The 20,329-nt window shown below is 39.2% G+C and overlaps 1 protein-coding gene across 2 annotated transcripts in view; it reads left to right on the plus strand.

The window, feature by feature from the left end:
• The window catches only part of SCFD2 (sec1 family domain containing 2), a 175,221-nt gene that overhangs the window by 148,112 nt on the left and 6,780 nt on the right, over nt 1-20,329 (plus strand). For both annotated transcript variants that reach the window (XM_048941775.1, XM_048941776.1), the window contains exons 6-7: nt 12,586-12,731; nt 16,481-16,615. In XM_048941775.1, the coding sequence (XP_048797732.1) occupies nt 12,586-12,731; nt 16,481-16,615 (281 nt within the window). The remainder of the gene's footprint in view (nt 1-12,585; nt 12,732-16,480; nt 16,616-20,329) is intronic.

A 20,329-nucleotide genomic window follows, 5' to 3' on the forward strand; every position in this document is an offset into this window, starting at 1 on the left:
AAGATTGTGTTTTTGACTGTTCCTTGCAGTTCCTTTGCTAAGTCTCATCTCTTTGCCCCAAACTCATTCTTTGATGAGTTTTCTGTCAGCTGAAGAGTCCCTTATCTCAGCCAGAGAGATGTATAGCAAGCCTGGTTATGATATGTTTTTCTCAGTTTTTGCCTACACTTTTCATTCATTTTTAGCACACAATTATTCTTTTCTTCAGAATCTGTCTGAACTTGATGTCTATTTGAAAGGCAAGTCACTAGATTGTAGTTATCTGTGTCATTTTTAGCTCATCTACATTTACGTACTGTGTTCTGCAGTTACTCGGTTATTCAGTTTTCAATTGAATGCTAGTAGGTATATGCAGAGAAGTGACTCACAGACCACTCTGTGGGGGTTTACATGTTTACAGCCACTGTGACTCATGTTAAATTTGCTCAACTTACAACTGCAAATACATTTTTATAGCTGCTAGCTCTGCAAAAACACTCTAAGATTTGAAAGCCAACCTGTGTCCGTTTTGGCTCACACATCAGAGCTTTGGATTCTCTTGGTTTTCTTCTCAGTTAAGATTTTCATTAGACATCACCTCATACTGCTTTCATTTGGCTCCTTTTCTTTAGAAGACTTCTTGATGGAGACAAGGTCCTGAATTTTTACTTTAGTGCAGCACTCTGGACAAGCCATGAAAAAGGCTACATGAATTTAAAAAAGGAACAAAGATAAATGTAAAAAAGTTCTATGTATCAAATATGGATTGGATTCCATTTATGATTCCCAAGATAAGGTATAATCTAGTTCATCTCTCTATACCTTTTCTTTTCTGTAGTGCTGGCATAAGCAGAAAGTAGGACAGCTTATTTATATCTGCAGAGTAAGGATTTTTGACTTTGAATGTACTGGGAGCTGACAGTGGCAGTTATTCGTTGCTGAGTTTTAGAATAACAGCACAGGCCTTGTTATCCTTGTCATACTTCTTCCGGTCTTCAGTTTAATCTTTCTCTTATCTCAGATTTATATTGGAATCATAGAATTATCTGGATTGGAAAAGACCTTCAAGACCATCAAGTCCAACCATCAGCTTGACCTTCCAAGTCCCATCCCTCAGCTATATCCCTTATTGCCAAGTCCACATCTCTTAAATACCATCAGCTGTGGGGACTCCACCACTTCTCTGGGCAGGCTGGTACACCTTTCCAGAAGAGTCCTTGGGGTGACATAGTGAGTGTGGACTGTGTTCCACCTTTTCATATAGCTAATGCTATTAGAGATGAATTGCACCTCAGTCATTTTTAAATGGACAGCAATTGAAATAAAGCAAGTGTAATTTTGCAACAGCAGCAAAAGGTCTAATCGAGGTCCTAGGAGTGCAGGGTGTTACAATGAACTGTGACAGAATGATTCACCACCAGGGGATCTTAGTAGGAGCTTAAATGTGATTTCCCGTTCAACGCAAGGGAACTGTTGTTTTAACTAATTTCTCTCAGTTTTCATTCAGTTGTTGAGACTGTTCAACCCCCATGAACAGAGAGAACATTTTTGCAAGTAAACATTTTCCAGATGCCGTATCGAATAACTTAATATGATGTTTCTAATCCTTTAGTATAAATATAGGTCCCTGTATGAGGGAAAAAGGACCTTATTACATCCCATATAATTAAAGCAGTTGAAATTTTACATCTGAGGCTGGTAAAAATTTCTGAATAATATAGCAGACAAAATCACCTTGACATTGGCTGAGACTGTAACGGTGACACTGCACAGAGTCAATTATAAACAACATTTTACACATCTGAGAGAGTAGTAATAAAGCATATGGAGAATATTTATCTTTGATCTTTCTCGTTGCTTGGAAAGAAACATCTCCTTACTCCCCAGTGGTTCACCCCTGAGGTACAGCTTATCGATTTGTGGAGGTTGCTGTTACCTGCCTGGTGCCTGCACACTGTGGGTGACATTGCCTAGCAGAAGCCATGGCTCCTACTGCCAGCTCCTCACCTCAAAAAGCAGCATGGATGTGCAGAAAGGCTGTGTGGGCAGTGAGCTCTTGCTCAGCAGCTTGTTTCCCTGCAGACCACATGGGAAAGCAAGGCCTAGGCCTAGCAGTCATCTTGTAGTGAATCATTTTGTTCATGTTATTAGTAACCATGCTTGGAATTCAGGGAAGGTGATTTATATCAACCAAAAAGCTTCTGGGGGAACTGTCCTTGGCCTATTAATTATCTCTAGTTACATGTGTTGCCATGCACTTTACTCAGCCTGGAAATGCTGAGATCTGTGATTTTAAAAGGAAAGTCAGTTGCTTGGAGATGTATTTTTGCAACAGAGCACCCAGCATTTCCAGTACAGGAGTGCCCTATACTCACCAAGCAGCTGACAGAGTGCAGGCAGTACTTGAAGGTATTTCCAATCAGTTCATGGATAGTAACAGTTTTCATAAAAATTGGCAGTTTTCTGTTAATACTGAGGAACAAAAAGACCAGTTTTGGTCACCGACATGTATGGTCTCTTATGGTACAGGCTGAATCTTGATAAAGTGAGGTTTCATCACTGTTTCTACCAAAGCAGGTGCAGGCATTCAGTAACTTCCCCATTACCATTATCCAAATCAGGTAAGAAAAAAAAGAAGAGACATTGCTCCTAATAACTGAATTTTATAAAATGAGGCACTTTGCTCAGGGGGGACAGGAGGATTGATTGTGTCAGTCAATATCTCCTCTGCCATCCCTTGTCCTCCAGGTACTCTGCAACTTGTTGGCTGGCCTCACTGGGAGCGGAGGAGGTAGCTGTGGCCTGAAATTGATATTAGTTGCTTTTATAGCCATTCTACTCCCAGGGGCCTGATAGCTGCTGTCTAAGTATTTGTTGGCATCACGTGTGTGCCTTTTCCTCCTGAGACATGCCAGAGCCTCAACGTGCTCATGTACAGGAAGCAGTGTACGGTACAGCATGGTTTTGAGGTCTGCATGCAAGTGTGAGGCTTCCTGCCTTCTATGACTGTTCTTATACAAGAAATGCCCACACAAGGAGTAGGCTTGTGCCGTGGGCCCAGGAGAGCCTCATGAGGTTCAACAAAGTCAAGTGCAAGATCTTGCACCTGAGTCATGGCAACCCCTGTTAGCAATACAAGCTGGGGGATGTAAGAATTGAGCACAGCCTTGTCAAAAATGACTTGGAAGTACAGGCAGATGGCAAGCTAGATGTGAGCCAACAAGTGCCCTCACAATCCAGAAAGCTAACCACATCCTGGGCTGCATCAAAAGAACAGGGCCATCAGGTCAAGGGAGGTGGTCCTGCCCCACTGCTCTGTGCTGGTGAGACCTCACCTGGGGTACTGTGTCCAGATGTGGAGTCCTTATTACAAGAAAGACATAGACCTGTTGGAGTGTGTTCAGAGGAGAGCCACAAAAGTGATCCGAGATGGAACATTTCTCCTTGAGGTCAGTCTTTGAGAGTTGGGGCTGTTCAGCCTGGAGAAGATAAGGATGCACAGAGACCTAATAGTAGGCTTTCAGTGTCTGAAGGGGGACTGTAAGAAAGGGCAGACTCTTTAGCAGGGTCTGTTGTGAAAGGACAAGGGGAACTGCTTTCAAACTAAACGAGGGGAGATTTAGATTGGACATAAGGAAGAAGTTCTCTGCGATAAGGGTGGTGAGGCACAGGAACAGGTTGCCCAAAGAGGTCATCCTTGGGGACACTCAAGATCAGCCTGGGCAGGGCTCTGAGCACTTGATCAAGCTGTGGATGTCCCTGTTCATTGCAGAGGAGTTGGACCAGATGGCCTTTAAAGGGTCCCTTCCAACTCAAACAATTCTGTGATTCAATGATTGTATGATTCTATGATTGTGAATGCAATCTTGATTAATTATACTTAGTGGTAAATGAAACAACGTAACCAAAAAAGGCTCTCAACAGAAATGAGAAAGGTCCAATACTGAATTTGAACATAACTTTTCACAGTGTTTATATTCATAAAATTACATCCTCACACAATTCTTTATGCAGGAATATTCGCTGAGATTTTCAGTCACAAGCTGTAGTGAGGACTTCAGGACCAAAATTAATAAATATTCTTTCCTCTCAGAAATGATGGGCAGATGTAGCAGGGAACTCAGGAGTATGCTGCGTTAGAAAAAGAAATTGCTGTACTGAGCTCTGAACATCTGATTTGCTAGTGCAAAATGTACTTAAGATATCTCTCTTTACTAAATATGGCAGATTAGTAGGCAGCTGATAGTATTTAAACACCTGAAATCAAAGCTGAGGATTCCTTGCCCTGTGTTTCAGCTCTGTGTTCAGAGCATCCATCAAAGAGAGGATTCTCCATAAGAAAAGGTCACATCTACTTGTGGAAGAGGAGGGAAGCAATGGGGCAAAATTCTCATCTACGGCTTTCAGAAAAGTTTACTTTATTTCCAAATTTTCCACTTTCGGTTCCTCCTCTCCAGTGGTGCAATTACTTGTGAAAGCGTATCTATGCTGATCCTTCTGAGAACCTATTATTATGAGTATGTCTATCACCATTATATGTTTACCATCATACAGACAACCTGCAAATGGCAGTCATTTCCCATAGCATGCTGTACTTGAGCCCAGGTGCCTCTGAGCTGCACTTGCATGGCCCCACAACAGCCACAGAATTGTGCTGTTACAGATAAACCCCATTTCTAAATTGCTGTTGTCAGTCCTTCAGACTCAGTTGGTTGTTTGCATTTACTAACCTCATTGCTTCCTAAAAAATAATCATCATCATCTGGTTAATACTGAATTTGCATGCCTTCTTTCATTCTTAGGCAGGCATAGTTTAATGAAAAAAAGTCCCTGAGCTTCTGCTGCATACTTGAAGCATAAATCATGGTACACTTTATTCTTTTGGCCACAGTAAATAAGTAGGTGTTGAAATTTGATGACAGTATTATGAGTGTTTTTCATTATTCCTTTTTGTTTTAAACATGATCAATTTATACTAAAATGCAAATGACTACAAATCCCACACATTTTCTATCAGTTGGTTGTTTCTTCAATCCTGTGTTATAAGCTGTGTTTTTCCCAATGCATGCCAAATTTCCTTTTTGTTTCAAAGACAGAAAATGTTGATTCTTAAGTGCCGCAACAGACAACGGAACATTTACAGATCAACTCCACAGTCTGTTTGTTTGTTAAATAAAATATTTCTGAATCTAAACAGGATGGCTGAACCCTAGTTCAACAAGGCACTTAGGCACTCGCCTAACTTCATCCCATCACACCTTTTATCTTGAATGTGTTTACATTTTCTGCTACACTGGGGCTTCTGTCAGCATCTTTTTTATCTATTGCACATTCTATGAATTATTATTTGTGTACTGAATATGAGTTTATTCTGTATAGTACTCCGGGATATTTCCTTCCTCTGCACGTGTGCTTGCAGCATGTACTGCTAATCATTTTCATCATTAACTGATATTTGCAATCTGCACAACAGTGTGCTTTTTATTTAACAGAAGAAAAAGCATGACATGAGCATCACTTATGTCATTTTTTTGGTTTCTCTGCTAGCAGTGTCTGGCTGCACCATCAGCATGTCCGGAGGAAGGGGCAACTTTGGCACGTGATGCAGCTATTCAGGTTTTGGAGACCAAAAAAAAGAATAGTGTCTTAGTTGTCCATCTTCTTGTAATAGGGTTTCTTCTTCCCACTTTCAGCTCCTTTCCACAACCTTGCTTCTTTTATTTTGCTTTTCATGCAGAATATCCTTTATTCAGTCAGCATCTTGCCTCTCCTGTTAACAATAATTTCCAGTTAAAAATTAACATAAACTGGGACAATTTATGCAGTTCTATCTATATAGCTTGAGTTTTTCATTGCTTTATTGTTCTTTCTGCTCGCGCTTTTTCCTTGTTTGTCTTTCATTGTTTATCCACACATTGTTAGATATTCAGACAGGACTGCGTTCTTTTGATCTCTGTAAAGTACAGCGTGCAGTTTCTATGCATTATAGAGCAGATGAGCACAAGAAGACTTCAAAATTGTGTAGATGAGTCAGTGCTATCTGCTTTCATAAGGGAAAATATCTTCCATAAACGTGCTTTTTATAGGATGTTTTTCTTGGTGTGATGTGAAACATTCCCAGAAGAAAAAGGAGAGTTAGCTTTTGGGATAGTACTCCAGTGGTGATTTCAATTGAAATAATTTTACAGTGGGTGGTGAAAAATATAAACAACCATTTCAACAAAAGCTGGAGAGAAATTTGCAGAGACCTCTCCGGTTTTATTTCTGACTCTGAATGTAATACTGATTTTTCACAGATATTTCCATGAGGTTCATTAAGAGCAAACGCCTCTGCAAAGTATGCTTTTCCTACTCTTCTCAGAGCCATATTGCTCATTCCAAGCAACACAATCATGCAGGCTGTAGGCTGGACTGCGATCTGCCTTTTTATCTAGGTACAAAGCTTTCTGAAATTCTGCTGAGGGAACAGGCCATTCAACTGGCTTTTATACCAGAAGCAATTTGCTCACGATTCACATCTTCACAAATTGAGGCCTTCCAAGTCCACGTGTGAGATATTGTGCTTTGCAAATGGTAAAAGTGATAGCAGTTTTTCCCTGTGTGTCCTGCAGTGGAAGATCTAAGAACCAATAACATCGCATGAGGCCATTTGTTCTATGGATTAGTACAGTGACTTGCCAGAGATGGGTTTTTTGTCTCCAGAGCACCTACTGAATGCATAACATGCGACACAGCTGATCTGGTAACACAGAGTGGATGCTGTCAGTGTGCTGAAATATGTGTGCCTTACCATGATTGGCATCTTTCTTTTTTAACAAAATTGTTGTTGTAACACTTCTGGCTGAAAAAAATGAAGGAAAAGGCCCTAGGAATTATGAGAAATAGTGTGTGAGTGGCTGTGCTGCAGAAAGGTGGTGATGCTTTCAGTATTGTGTGCTAGAAAGGTTTTCTTTGGGTTATACTCAAATATATATACTTGCCTTTAGTGACAGCGAGTAGGAAGATTTTTCTTTCTATTGGAGCTGGGATGCTGAAGTAAGGGGTGAAGACTGGGTTTGAAGGAACACAAACAGGTGTGGTTAAGCACACCTGCATGCTTTCTGAGATCAGGATTTCAGTAGTGAGCAGAGTGCAGATCAAACAGTAAATTTTTCTTGTGAAGTTACAATTAAGCTATAAATTCTAATGTCATTGATTAACTTCATCGCTTTAGAGAGTTTATTGTTAGACATGTTTTGTTCTGTCAAAATTGTACTGAACGAGACTTTTACTCTTTCTTTCATTTCTCTTCCAGTCAGGTAGGCTGGCATTAGCTGCATGTACATAAAATATATCAAGAATGGCATGTCATCTGAAAGATTTTCATGCTGGAGTTTCAAATACTGTGAGAACTGGAGATCTGTTATGTTTCTGTTTATCTGACTGCCCCATTTCTCTACTACCTTGAAACTTGTTAGAGTATATTTTTACCTGCTCTTAGTATCAAAGCAGTCATGACAGCATAGATTAACACAGAGCTGTTATTTAGCATTCAGTTTTTTCGTGCTGTTTCTCCTGGAAACCCAAGTCCTTAGTGCTTTAGATAACAATCTTTTTAAAGTTTAATTTTAAGCTATAATCAATAGCTTTTTTTTTTTTAAGAAGAAACAAGGATATTATTTTGAGCATGGTTAAAGAAAGGTTACTTAAGGAATAGACCATAGTTCAGTTAGTTTGAATAAAGGAGAAAAATAAAATTACAATTGTTATGTACTCTTGAATGCAGCTTAAGTGCCTGTTATCCCTGTCAGTTTTCAGATGGCGTTTCATCTGTTCTATAGCATTCTGGGTGAAGGGGCCTTTTTGAGCAGATAATTATATGTAGCATTAAAATGTAATTACTTTTGTCTTCCTGATAAAAATATTGTTTTTCTACAGTAGCTGATAAATAGATTACAGTTCCTCATTGTAATTGTCATCTTACATTTCTGTGCAGTTATGTTATTGTAGAGCTGCCTTCACCAGTTTAAGCACATTGAATTACACTTTGGCTTAGAACTTAAATTAGGAGAGGTAGCATCGCTTGGACATTTCTCCATAACCATCGTTCTTAGGACTCTAAGTTACAATGATTTCATGCATGTTTTAAAAATCTAAGTAGTGCAGTCGTTTTCAGAAGGAAATGTTTTCCAACCATTCCTGCCTTGGGAGTATGAGGAACGCACAACCAAATCTGAAATGCAGAAAACCATCGATGGCATGCAGTGCTATTGTCCAAGCTAAAGATGGAAAACTAAACAAAACTACTGAAAAATTTATCTCACTTTGTTGTTGTTTTAGAAGTGTGATTCCTTGTAGTCAACATAAATAAAAAGACTTTAAAATTAAGAAGAAAAAAGGAGGGTACCTTTGCAAAAGACTGAGGTCATTTGGTTGTTTAGGCTACGGGGTGGTATTTTCATAATGTTTTACATCATTTTGTACAACCTGGAGTTTTTGTATGAACATTATTGGGAGACATTACTAGGCTTACAGAGCATTTACTGGAACTTTATTAACATGTGTGGTTTTTTAATTAAGATATGGACCACTTGAGGGAGCAACTGAATAGTTCCCCAATGAATTTGTTGCATTAATTTCCTTCAAAAAGCACATCTGAGCCTAGCTTAAATTTCTCCTGCAGTTAATGTATGTAATTTATTCTACTAAGTAGTGTAGATTTTCCATGTAAATGTTCTCAGAACTGACAGGTTTAATTTCATGTAACATGAGAGCCTCCAGTACTGAATTTCCAGTATCTCATTAAAGTTGGCATTACATGTTCTGCTATTGAATTTTGGCAAAGAGGAGGCAATAAAATATTACCATAAAACAGAAATGTCCAAGTGACAGATACTGAGGCCATAATTAAAAAAAGGAAAAAGAAAAAAAGAAAAGAAAAAAAACCCACAACCTCTCTGAAGGTAGATCTTAAATCAGTGTTTGACCACAGTGGTAAGTGGCCAGGTTTTTGCAAGTGCAACTGCAGAACTTAAGATTTGACAAAGTACCTCAAAATGCTCACAGCCTCTAACCATGCATGAGCAGGAGCTCGTTCCTCTGTTTTTTCCTAAGTGACAGATTTCTTGCAATTTTAATTCACTGTGTTTGTTCTCATTGGAGATGCCAAGGACAGAGGGAACAGAGGGAGGACCCTTCCCATCCCAAGGGGCAGAGATGTGCCAAGCACACAGGAAGGCTGTCAGCTCTGTGTGCCCTCTGGATGCTCTCTTCTGGAGGGCAGCTGAACACACCTCTCTTCCTTAATCCCCCAAATTGAAATTCTCATTTCTCATGTACTGCCATTATTGCTGGTGGAAAATAAGAGCAATCATATTCTAGAGTATCCTTCCTTATCCAACAGTGTGATACTTGGTTACCACCTTCCCACTGAGAGCCAGCATGAGGCACAATTTAGTAAAAATCAGATTTGAAAATAAACACACAGGTGCATGGCAGAATCTATGAGGAAGGAGAGTGAATGGGGAGTCACACAAACGTTGTTCTAGTTTGAGTTGTTAACACTTTTTTTTCACCTTGCAAAATGCAACCATGGTCTGTGTAAGCATATACATTTCTACCTACTTTTTCATAACAGTGTATGAATATGTTGAAAACATATTATTAAACTTATGGCTGTGGGTATATGTATGTATGGCTTTGGATTTATCTGCAAGTAAAATAAAGATCCCTATTGTTATACTACCATCTGAAGTCTAAAAATGGAAGACTTTCATTAGTTTTGTATCATACTGCTATATTTTGAGTTCTGATCCTCAAGATGCCCTGTACCTCTGTTCTTTCTCTGCCTTTTGCTAAAAGCAAATTAAGTACGTACCTAGAAAATAACTTGCATAATGCAAGCCTGATGCTGGATTTTAGCTTCTTCAATGTGTCAATTCTCTGTTTTAGCCCATGCTCCAGTATGTGCTGCTAAAATGGCTTAGCTACTCTGCCAGCTCTGCTTCATGGTTTGCAGGGTCTATATCAGTTTATTTTTGTAAATGGGCTTTAGAGAGAGTCTAAGTTAATAGCAATGACAGCCTCATGGTATAAAACAGAGTAAAGCAATAAACTTTCAGGTTTCCTAACTTCTGGATTTTGAAAGCAGTGTAGACTTCTTGTGGTGTCTCAAAGGATTCAAGACCTTCACAATGTGTCAAAATGTACTGCTTTTGAGAAAGAAAAGGTTTGTTTATAGCACCTGGGCCTTGTGTCAAAACAGACAAAGCTCAGTGAAAGGTTTTGTGATACACAGTTCACAAATTGTCCTTTGTTGCTTTTAAGCAAGGAATAACCACATGCCACTGTATAACTACAGACCATGGGTTCACAGTGTGTTTCCTTTTCTTAAAAATGATATTCCTCCTGACTTCAGAAATCTGTAGAGACACTGGTTTGGTTCAGTTTATGGCCCCACTTAGCACAACATCAGCTTATTTTCTTCTTGAGATATCACTGAGATGCTTTAAATGCTTTAATCCCACAGTGGTTAATGGTGATTTTCTTTTTTCCACAACCGGTCTTCTTTAACTCCGACAGGAAAGCCATGTCCAGATATTTTCTTTTAAAGGCTTTTCTCATATATAATAGAGCTTGGGATTCAAAGAAATTCATTCATGCTCTCCCAGTGCTAACTTTCTGCGAGAAAATAAAACAAAAAAACGGAGCACTGTAACAGGAGGGGTTGTTGTAACTAGCATAGAGCAGTGCAGCAGCTAGTGTATTCCACCTCCTCACTGTTGGAATAGGAGCAAGTTTCTCAGTAGCACTGAGAAGGGAGAGAAAAGGGGCTGTGCTCTGCTTCCCTTATGTGCACGCTGGGGCAGTGAGAACTGGTTCTGATTTGCAGCCACCTGCAGGGAAACCAGAGCAGAGCTGTTCCCCTCAGCGAGGTGTAAGCAGACTGCTGAGGAGTTGCTGAGGAGCAGGTTGGGCCTGTAACAGTCCAGATGCAGTTGGGTGCATGTCAGTGGCTCTACGCACGCAGCTAGGCTGTGTCCCCTAGAAAGCAGCCTGTGGTTCCAGGAATGAGGAGTGACAAGATGGGTGGAAACATCTTGGTAGAAACACTCTTCTTAAAATAAAGAGACAGAGAGGTGATGCCAACAGGAGAAGGAAACAAACAATTCTCTTAATGAGAAAAATAGCCATAGAATGAGAGCAAAAGGCTTTTACATGGCCCAAGAAGATAAACAATTAATTAGAAATGAGAAGAGTTTCCAAAGCAAAGCATACTTGATGTGATTTTTACCTTGCCTGAACTTGTTCGGCATGGGGCCTTGTGTTCACTTGCAAAGCAAACATGCCAGAGCAGGGCTGGCCAGCACTGATGGCGGCTGCACAGAGAGGCTGCAGAGAGCACAATGACAGTAAAAACGAAGGTAGCTAGAGGCTGCCTGTCTCCGGTGCAGCTAAAAAAGAGAAAGCTTGTCTCAGAGAGAAGAAAAATAGATTTATACAATGATGAGAGACAACTTTTCATTTTATTTTTCATTTGCAAATTGCTTTGGAAACATGAGCAATTAAATATGTCCAGCCTGTGAGCTGGGAGCCAACAGTAACTTCCCTGTCTGCTCATTTGTGTGTTTTCCCATGGGTAGGTTAAAAGCACACTGACAATGCAAGATCTTCTATGAATATTTTTGGCCTGAGCTGGTGATAAATATAAAGCACTATAAAGTGGCCTCAGACTCTATTTGTAAGCCTTGTTGGCCTGAGGGGTGCCCAGCTTCACATTTTGCAGCTGTTGAACACTGTTCTCCTACATATAACCTGGCATAGGATCTCTCACAGGAACCTCTCTGACTGTGAGAGCACCACTGATGTGACAGTACTTACAGACTGGAGTGATGAGCTGCTGAGTGGGTTTGTGTGTTCAATACTTCACAGACAACACCTAGGCTCCTCTGCCAAATGAAATATCTAGATGTTAGTCAATCAGAGTATCAGAGCATGCAGATCTTGCACATACACTACAAATAGAAATATTTCTGTTAGCTATTTTCACTCATTAAAAAAAATATCAAGAGCCCTATCAAAAATACACAAGTGTCTGCCCATAAAATTACAGCACGAGAGTCACCAAGGCTCCTTTCATGTTCACTCAGTTGCTTTGGGGGTTGCAGTGACACTGACCTGCAGCACCCTGAGGTGTTGTGGCCCTGCAGGCGTGAAGCATGCAGCCACCTGGCTTTGTTCTGCTGCACCAGCAGGTGACCCAAGTCACAGTCCTACATGAAATAAAGTTCAGACAAAGGAAAGCTCAGTATCTGATAAACATATTTCAGGAGTGGTCTTAGACCTATGTATAAGTGCATATGTATGTGTAGATATTTTATAGTATAAGTGCATAGTATAAAAGATATAATACAAAATGCAAAGATATGAAGGACGGCGATCCAGATTAGATTACTATTGAGACTTCCCTATGAATTTTTGATACTACTGCCTTTTTTTGTGTACCTTTAGAGCATAGAGGCTCTGTTCTCTGTCATTTGTTCGCGTTTTCCTCCCACTTAGCCTTTTCCTACTGCTTATTATCAAAGTGCATGAAAGTTTATCATTTATGCTTCTTTATTTCTTTAGGCTGTAACTCGGCACTGGATCTAACATCCCAGAAAGCCACAGATGCAGTGGACAATATCTTTAAGTTGCTGAAGGATGTTGCGAGAGCTCGAATGCATATGAAGCAGTTTAAGTCTGTACATAATCCAGGCAGCAACACCAATCAGGCAAGTGAATCTTCCTTTTCTATGTGTCTGTTGCATCTATAGAAGGCTGTCAAAATTCCAGCTTCATGAGCAGCACTGATTTTGCTGCTGTGCTAATCCTATATGGGTTCTGTCCATGTGCAGTAGATTTATGAGATCTTATAATTGACCTAATCATCAAGTCCTTCACTCAAATTCATGCATGTCCATGTCTGTGTCAATAAAGAATTATCTGATGAAGAAAATGGGGATTTCCTCTGCAGCTCTGTGAGATAATTTAAATTTAAAGGAGAAGGTCAGTATGCAACTGGACTGGCTTCTCATGTCTTATCCAAGCAGGATGCCTGTGTCCAGACAGCAGCTGTATTTCTGTGTATTTTATCTCCCATTTCTGTAACTAAGACACAATCCCATTTGTGAATAGGTGAGAAAAACAGCTTCTGTTTATAGAAAGTGAACACGTGAACTGCAGGTCATCAGGACTATTTTGCAGTGTTTTTCTCTTCTCCCATATCCATTGAAGTGTTTAATATTTTTTTTTTTTCAGTTAAAAGTTGAGCTTACAGTGGGAAACACATACAGTGATTTAGAGAGACTGTAAAACTTGATTCCAGCCTTAAGCCAGAAAAAAAAATATTGCTCTAGACTCATAAGTATACTGTAGATTGGCAAAGGGACATGGTCCACATTAAGCAAGGCTTTGCAACAGCAAGAGTGGGGACTGTTTCAACATGTTGCTGGAAAGCTAAGGTGGATTTGTTACTGAATTGTTACTGAAGTCTACAAGTACTTATGACCAGTCTGGTGTCTGAAATGCGGAAAATTGTTAAGTGTTTAAAACAGGTCAATGTAGGGGCAGTCAGATGATAAGAAAATGACCTCTGAAAGTTACCTAAAGTGTAATTAGCATCACTATGTTCTTTGGATGTAACCCAGGCTGTTTGCTTAGGGCTAAGTGCTGGAACACAGCAAGGGATGTATTAACTGTTTGCAGCACCCAGTCTGGCCGTAGAGTGGGTTTAATCATCTTGAATAGAAACAACCTTCTGCTGAGGGCAGTTTAGGAGATTTAGAGTAGCTGAAATAAGCAGTCAGTACATTTTTGTGCCGTACATCTCTTTACAAAAGGATCATATTTTTGTCTAGCAAATGGTACCACATAGTTTGCACATAGCAATTTAGCTCACCTGATGAAATCTATAGGCTGTAGCCTATAGGTGTTTTTCTGCTACATATGTTAGGAGCAAGGAAGCCTCCGTGTCTCAAGAATCAAAAAATGGTTTCTGTGCATATGTTTAATTGAATAGCTTCTTTGAAAGACTTTTGAAATTTGTAGTTTTGCATAAAACAGTGGATGAATGTTTCCGTCAGATCATCAAACCAGTTAATGTTGTGACCATGGAAGACAAGAGTATGTAATTTGACTGATATGTAACTACTTTTATCTTGATCTTGCATATATTCACTCCTTCCTTCCTTATTCTTCCTTCTTTATTCTTCTTTCCTCACTTTCTTCCTTCCTGTTTTCTTCCTTTCCTCTCTCCCTCTTTTCTTTCTTTCCTTCTCCTCACCTCTCTTCTTTTCTTCTCCTTATAATCATGTCTAAGATGTGTGTGATAGCCACAGAGATTTAAAGTAATTATTGTAACACATTTTGTGCCCTACTAGACACAAGAAATTAAAATTTCCAATAGTTTCACTACAAGAATTAGAAATTTATGAAGCTATTGTATAAAAATAGAATTAAAATGTGCTAAATTTTTGGTAGGTAAATGTCAAGTAATAAAAGGCTTTGAAAGTTTTTGAAGTTATCAAAGCATTAATAGTGAAACCTGCCTTTGGTATCATTTTGAAGGTGTCTGACTTTTGTCCCTGAAATTTCAGACATGTAAAATCATGGAACATTTTTAATGCCTTGCCTTTCCAGTACATAGTTATGTCTGAAGTCAGATAATATTTATCCTTTAATTTTGTACAGTAAGTCTCTCTGTTTAACTATGGTTTGATCTTTGCTCCAAGTATTTCATTCCCAATGTCTGTTTCTCATCTATGAGGATATTAAACAGATCTTTATAATAGGATGTCATGCTCACATGTATATTTTCAAACAGTTGTTTATTGCATTACTAGATTTGACACAAATCTTCTTATTTTCTACTGAAAGATACTGCAGTTAACGTCTGCTGCAATTTACTTTACTGGCTCAATTAAAAAATATGCACATGTTGTGAAAATAAATAGATGAATTATATAAATCTGCATTGCCAAGACTGTATTCAAAAAGTGTACTTTTATTCTCACTGTAGACTGTTAATCATGAAAAACATCTTTTCAATTGCTTTAAAAAATTATAGTTTCAAGTTAGATAACCATGCAGATAGCTTTTTATTTTCCAGCTATTTTATGTTTATCTTGCATGATGTCCCTTTACAAAAGCATTCTCTCTACAAAAGGAATGACGTTATGCTTAATTCTCTTAAGAAGTCCAGGGCCAATGCATCCCTGCACTAGTCCCAAAGGAAAACATACAACAATTGGAAAGTTGCTAATTTTCAAAGACTGTTGCACTTCCTGAAACTATTGTGGCTCCCTAGCCGTTTTGGCAAGGTTCAAAGAAGCAGAACAAAATTCAATCTGCAAATCAAATAAGGCTGAATTTTCATTAAAGAGGATCTTTAATGAAGATCCTAAAATTCCCTGGAATTCTTATTGTGGAAACGTTTTCAAGGTGGTCCCTGAAGAACATAGCATGGTAAATGCTTGGTGTGTTTGAAGATGGGAACAGAGCTCTGATCTTGTTAACTCACTGGGTCAGTGCCTGGATGACTCAGAAAACCCCACTTGTTTAAACATACTGCTCCACGTAATAAGGCTATCACACCTCCAGTTTTTCAATTCACTGAGGATATGTCTGTGGATGACATTAATATTTGGGGTGGCATCTCCCATTCATAGTGAATGCCATTTTCCTTGACTTTAGTGACTTAATAAATTCTCTCCCTACACATCTTTCCTCATCCTGTTCTGATGTAATCACCCTATTTTTTCCTCTATAAATATACCTTCTTTTCTTACTTAGTTGGTCTTTTGTCCAAGGCTCTTTACCATTTTTTAGGGCTAAAATGCTGGTCTTATTAAGAGTATTCCAGGATGCAGATCGTCTGCACCTTTGCACGTCCTGCTCTTCCTGATCCTTAACATATCTGAAGCACTGACATGTATGATATTGGCAGGATTTGGGACCCTTCTTTTTCAAGGCCTTCCGTAGATATCAGCCCTGCTGATATCCAGACTTCAGTGATGACATGACACCTGTAGGAAGGCAGGAGGGGTCAGCAAGCAACACCTCCCTGTTTAAATGTTGTAAAATTATTCCAAAGAAAATGAGACATGGGTACATGATGGACAACAGAGAATTATCCCTATTGCTCTTCCCCTCTGTACTATCCCAAAGCACACTCCTGAGAAACTAGAAGCCCCCCTTTACTCCTAGCCTGCCTTTACTCTTATAATACACATACAGTAGAATAAATATGGGGCTTTCTTCCTAACTTTTCCATTCAATACTGTGCTGGTGCACACCATTTGTTGTTAAGGTCACAAAAAACACTGCTGCCACAGAAGCATTTTTAAATATTTAAATGCCTCTGTGCTGCTTTCTTTCTAGAATAAATATTTTTTGTTTCCTTTAATGGAAATAGAAGATTTAGAAGAGCAGTTGCACCAAGCCTAAACAGCTTTACTCACAGCGTGTTGTTCTTTTTGTGCAGGCTTCTTACAAACCACTGCTAAAACAGGTGGTGGAAGAGATCTGCAGTGCTGATCGACCTGATTCTGTTGATATTGAGCATATGTCATCAGGCCTCACCGATCTACTTAAAACTGGATTCAGCATGTTCATGAAGGTAAATAAGGTTTCCTAAGTTGATCTGTAAAATTTCCCTAAGTTTATAACATTGTATGGCAATAGGTGATTTTATATATTTAATTCTGTAGAAGGAAGCATAAGGGACAGTCGGGAGAGTTAAAACCTTGCAGAGGGGCTGGAAATAGATTGAGGTACCATATTGCAGGTATGGAATAAGTGGATATTACCACCTGGAGAATGGAGCAGACTGGACACCTAAATAAGGGTGTGTATGGGAACTGCTGAATCAAGGCCTGAACCTCTGGTTGATCACCTGAGGTGAGCAATGAGTCAGCACAGGAGCACAGGTGAAGGCAATTCACCTGTGCTGCTGGAAGGGGTGGAGCCTGGCTCTGCCTCTCCTAGACCCATTTAAGAGCTGACTACCAGCGGGAAAGGATTTCTTCTGGAGATCCCTGCTCTGGAGTTTTGCAGTGAGCCTAGGATACGGATAAGCTTTTTATCTATTCTCTTTTTGTTATTATAATCTGCTTTGCCAAACTCTTGTTTATTTCATCATTGTAGCGTTTTTGTATTCATTGACTATACAGGGTGGTACTGGGCACGCAAATAAGGGTGATATGTCTGGGAGGAGCCAGTGTGGCTTCAATAAAACTTCAATGAAGGGGTGTCCAACCTCATGTAGCTTTTGGAGCTCTTCAGAGACGTTAGCAAGCAAATTAGTAAGCAAGTGCCAGTTTGTATAAAGTCCCCAGATTTCCAAAAGGCATTGCACAAGACAGTTCATCAAGGAATTTTGTGGATAATGAACAGCCTTGAGATAGGCTAAGAACAAAGAGGTCTTACAGGGCAAGAAGATCAGCAGAGGAGCCCCATGTTCAATGCTCTTTCTATAATTTGACGAGGTTCAGCATGCAGTGGGGAGGAAGGGAGGCTAATCGGTCAGAAAGTCCAGAGGGACTGGATGGATTCTCCATCTCTGTGATTTTTCAGAGCTTGGCTGTACAAAGCCCTGGACATCACAGTGTAATTTTGAAGTCTGCGCTGCTTTAGGCAGGGAAATGGACTAGATGGGATCGAAAGATTGCTTCCAACCTCTGTTGTATTGTGATAATTGAAAAGAAAAACATTTTTTTTCCTATCCTTTGTTAGGCCTTTCATGCATCTAAAGACAGGTGACAATAACTTTGATTTGTGTGCTGGTTCTATTCTAGAACCCACTATCAAGATAACAAAGTAATTTTTCTGTTATTACAGAGAAGGCTATCTTGAAGACAAAATCAGGTATGTCTAAATACAATGCCTATTTTCAGGAACTTGTGCCTACTGCTGAAATGGATTTTCAGAATGTTCTTAGCTAGGTTACTAAATGGAAATTCTCAGCTCTTCAGAGCTTATCATAAAGCCCTGAGTTATGAGATGACAGCTATAGAAAGAGTAACCCAGTGTTGTTTTTATTCATGTATTGATACTGAAAAAAATCATGCTGCTGCCATCCAAAAATAGAAGAAACAGATGTTCCTGCATCAAACAAGGCAAGAAAGCTTGTGCACACCAGTGACTTTTTTAAATGATTGGATTTATTTATCATTAACTCTCACAATTGCATTTAGTCATTTTTATTTTTTGAGGCAGGAACTTAGCTTGTCCTTTAAAAAAAAAAAAAAAAAAAAAGACAAGTAAGACACGTATAAAGTCTAAATGTCTATATGGAAACTGTGACAGGTTTAGCTTGTTTTAGGTCTTTTCTTTCTATATTATTAATTCTTGTGTTTGGGACACTTAAGTGAATTACAGTGATATCCTAATCATAAAGTTCCCATTGGACTATTGGTTGCTGTACCAACTTGGGTGAAAAGATCAGAACTTGCAAAATGATGGGATTAACCAAAATCCAAACAGATGGGGGAGTACAGGGAAGGAGTGGGAAAGGATTGATCTGTGTGACAGCCAGCATCTCTATTTCTGTTAACTGCATGATGTCAAAGAGGAAGAGGATAAAAGTTTGTTTGCAGAGAGCTTCTTGCAAGCAGGAACAACAGAGCTCTTGAAAAATGCAACATGTATCCTGAAAATTTAACGGGATTGAGGGGATTGTAATCCTAAAATGAGTTTTCTGCAGGAGGAGGTGGGCATCTCTTTATGGAATGTACCTTAAGTGCCTGCATCTCTGCAAGTAAGAAAAACAAACAACAAAAAACTGTTGTAAGGAATATATAACAGATGGCCAAGTGAACATCGTGTAGGTTGAATATTTCATGGACACCATCACTTATCTCACAATAGCCTGTCTGTGCTTCTTCATTTAGTTGCTAGTTTGGCTTGTTGGCAAGTCCTTGTTTACTGCATGAATGAGTCCAGCCTGCATTTCTGACACAAGATCATCTCTACGCTTACTGCAGCATCGGCACTGTAATTATTTGATGAACTTCCTCAAATTTATATTTCTTTCTCAATGCCTGAATATAAATGCCAACTCAAATAAACATGGAAGGCGTTCTTCCTTCTTTCTTTTTCCTTTGGTCCCTTTTTCTTCAGTGTAATGCGGGTTTTCCTGACAGACAGCACTCTCTTCTCAGCTGTATCAGTAATTCAGGCAGGCAGCCCTTAGAGCAGCAGCCCTTCCCCTCTGACCTGCGTGCCCAGCAGCCAGTAAAGGTTTTACAGGCCATTTTCCATGGCAATTATAGAGTTTGGGGAAGCAGGACATCAGCAATTGACCAAATTTCAAGTATATCATCTCTTTATGTGCCACTGTCACAGCTGGAGGCTTTCAGGGTTTTGCTTTTTTCTTATTTAGTGTTTTTAATTGCCTGAGATAATGGTACCAATTATTTTTAATGCATGATATTTTGAACTGAAAGTAAATTTCACTTGGGAACTTTTGCAAAATTCATATTTTACACTAAATGAAATTCAGATGCCTCAGAAACGTCCTGAAACAAAATAGCTTTAGAAGGACTCCAGAATGCATGCGTTGCTTTTGTTTCAGTCCATTCCAGCTCTTCTGTAACACAAAAATGAATTGTGTTTTGCTACATGAAGCCAGTTCCTTCAAAAGAGAGAGCCTGGGGTGGTTGCATTATCAAACAAAAAATCTTGGCAGAAATTTACATTCTTAGCACAGCCAAATATTTTGTACCCAAAGTATTGTCCTCCTTCAAAACATTTGTGCATAGAATAACAAGATTACAGATTCCAAAACCCTTTTCATTGCAATTTTAATTTGATTTTGAGTTTGCATACCTAGTTGTATTTTTAATATGCATTTCTGGAATTTGTGGCTTGAACTTCGGTCTTCTGAAAAATAGTAAGATTTATGTAGACAACACGTGTTTGGATCTGGGTTTATTTTGACTGAATGATTTGTCGAGACATTTTCTTCTAGTACTGCTTGTGTTCTCTGATTAATATACTGGGTGTCCTTTCAGTGTGTCTAGTGTTATGTGTGCTTGCTTATAACAAGTTGTCACCAGGGAAGATAGTAAGAGAGGCTTTGTTCAATAGCAAGCTCCTAAATTTTGAGCTTTCTGCGTAAGCCTTGGGTCACTCAGGAGCTTCATGAAATGGAGTGAAGCAGTTTGTTCTGGCAGCAGTGTTCAGAAGAGTAAAGAGCCATGAAAAGGAGTAATAGTATTTCATGTATTATTTCAAAGTGTCATAGCAAAGCATTTTGTTTAGTCAATCTCTATCCTCATCATTTTGGGGAGCATTTATTTCTTCAACCTTACAGTCACCACTTACAGCAACT

This window comes from Lagopus muta, chromosome 4 (genome assembly GCF_023343835.1).
Source record: "Lagopus muta isolate bLagMut1 chromosome 4, bLagMut1 primary, whole genome shotgun sequence".
NCBI lineage: Eukaryota > Metazoa > Chordata > Aves > Galliformes > Phasianidae > Lagopus > Lagopus muta.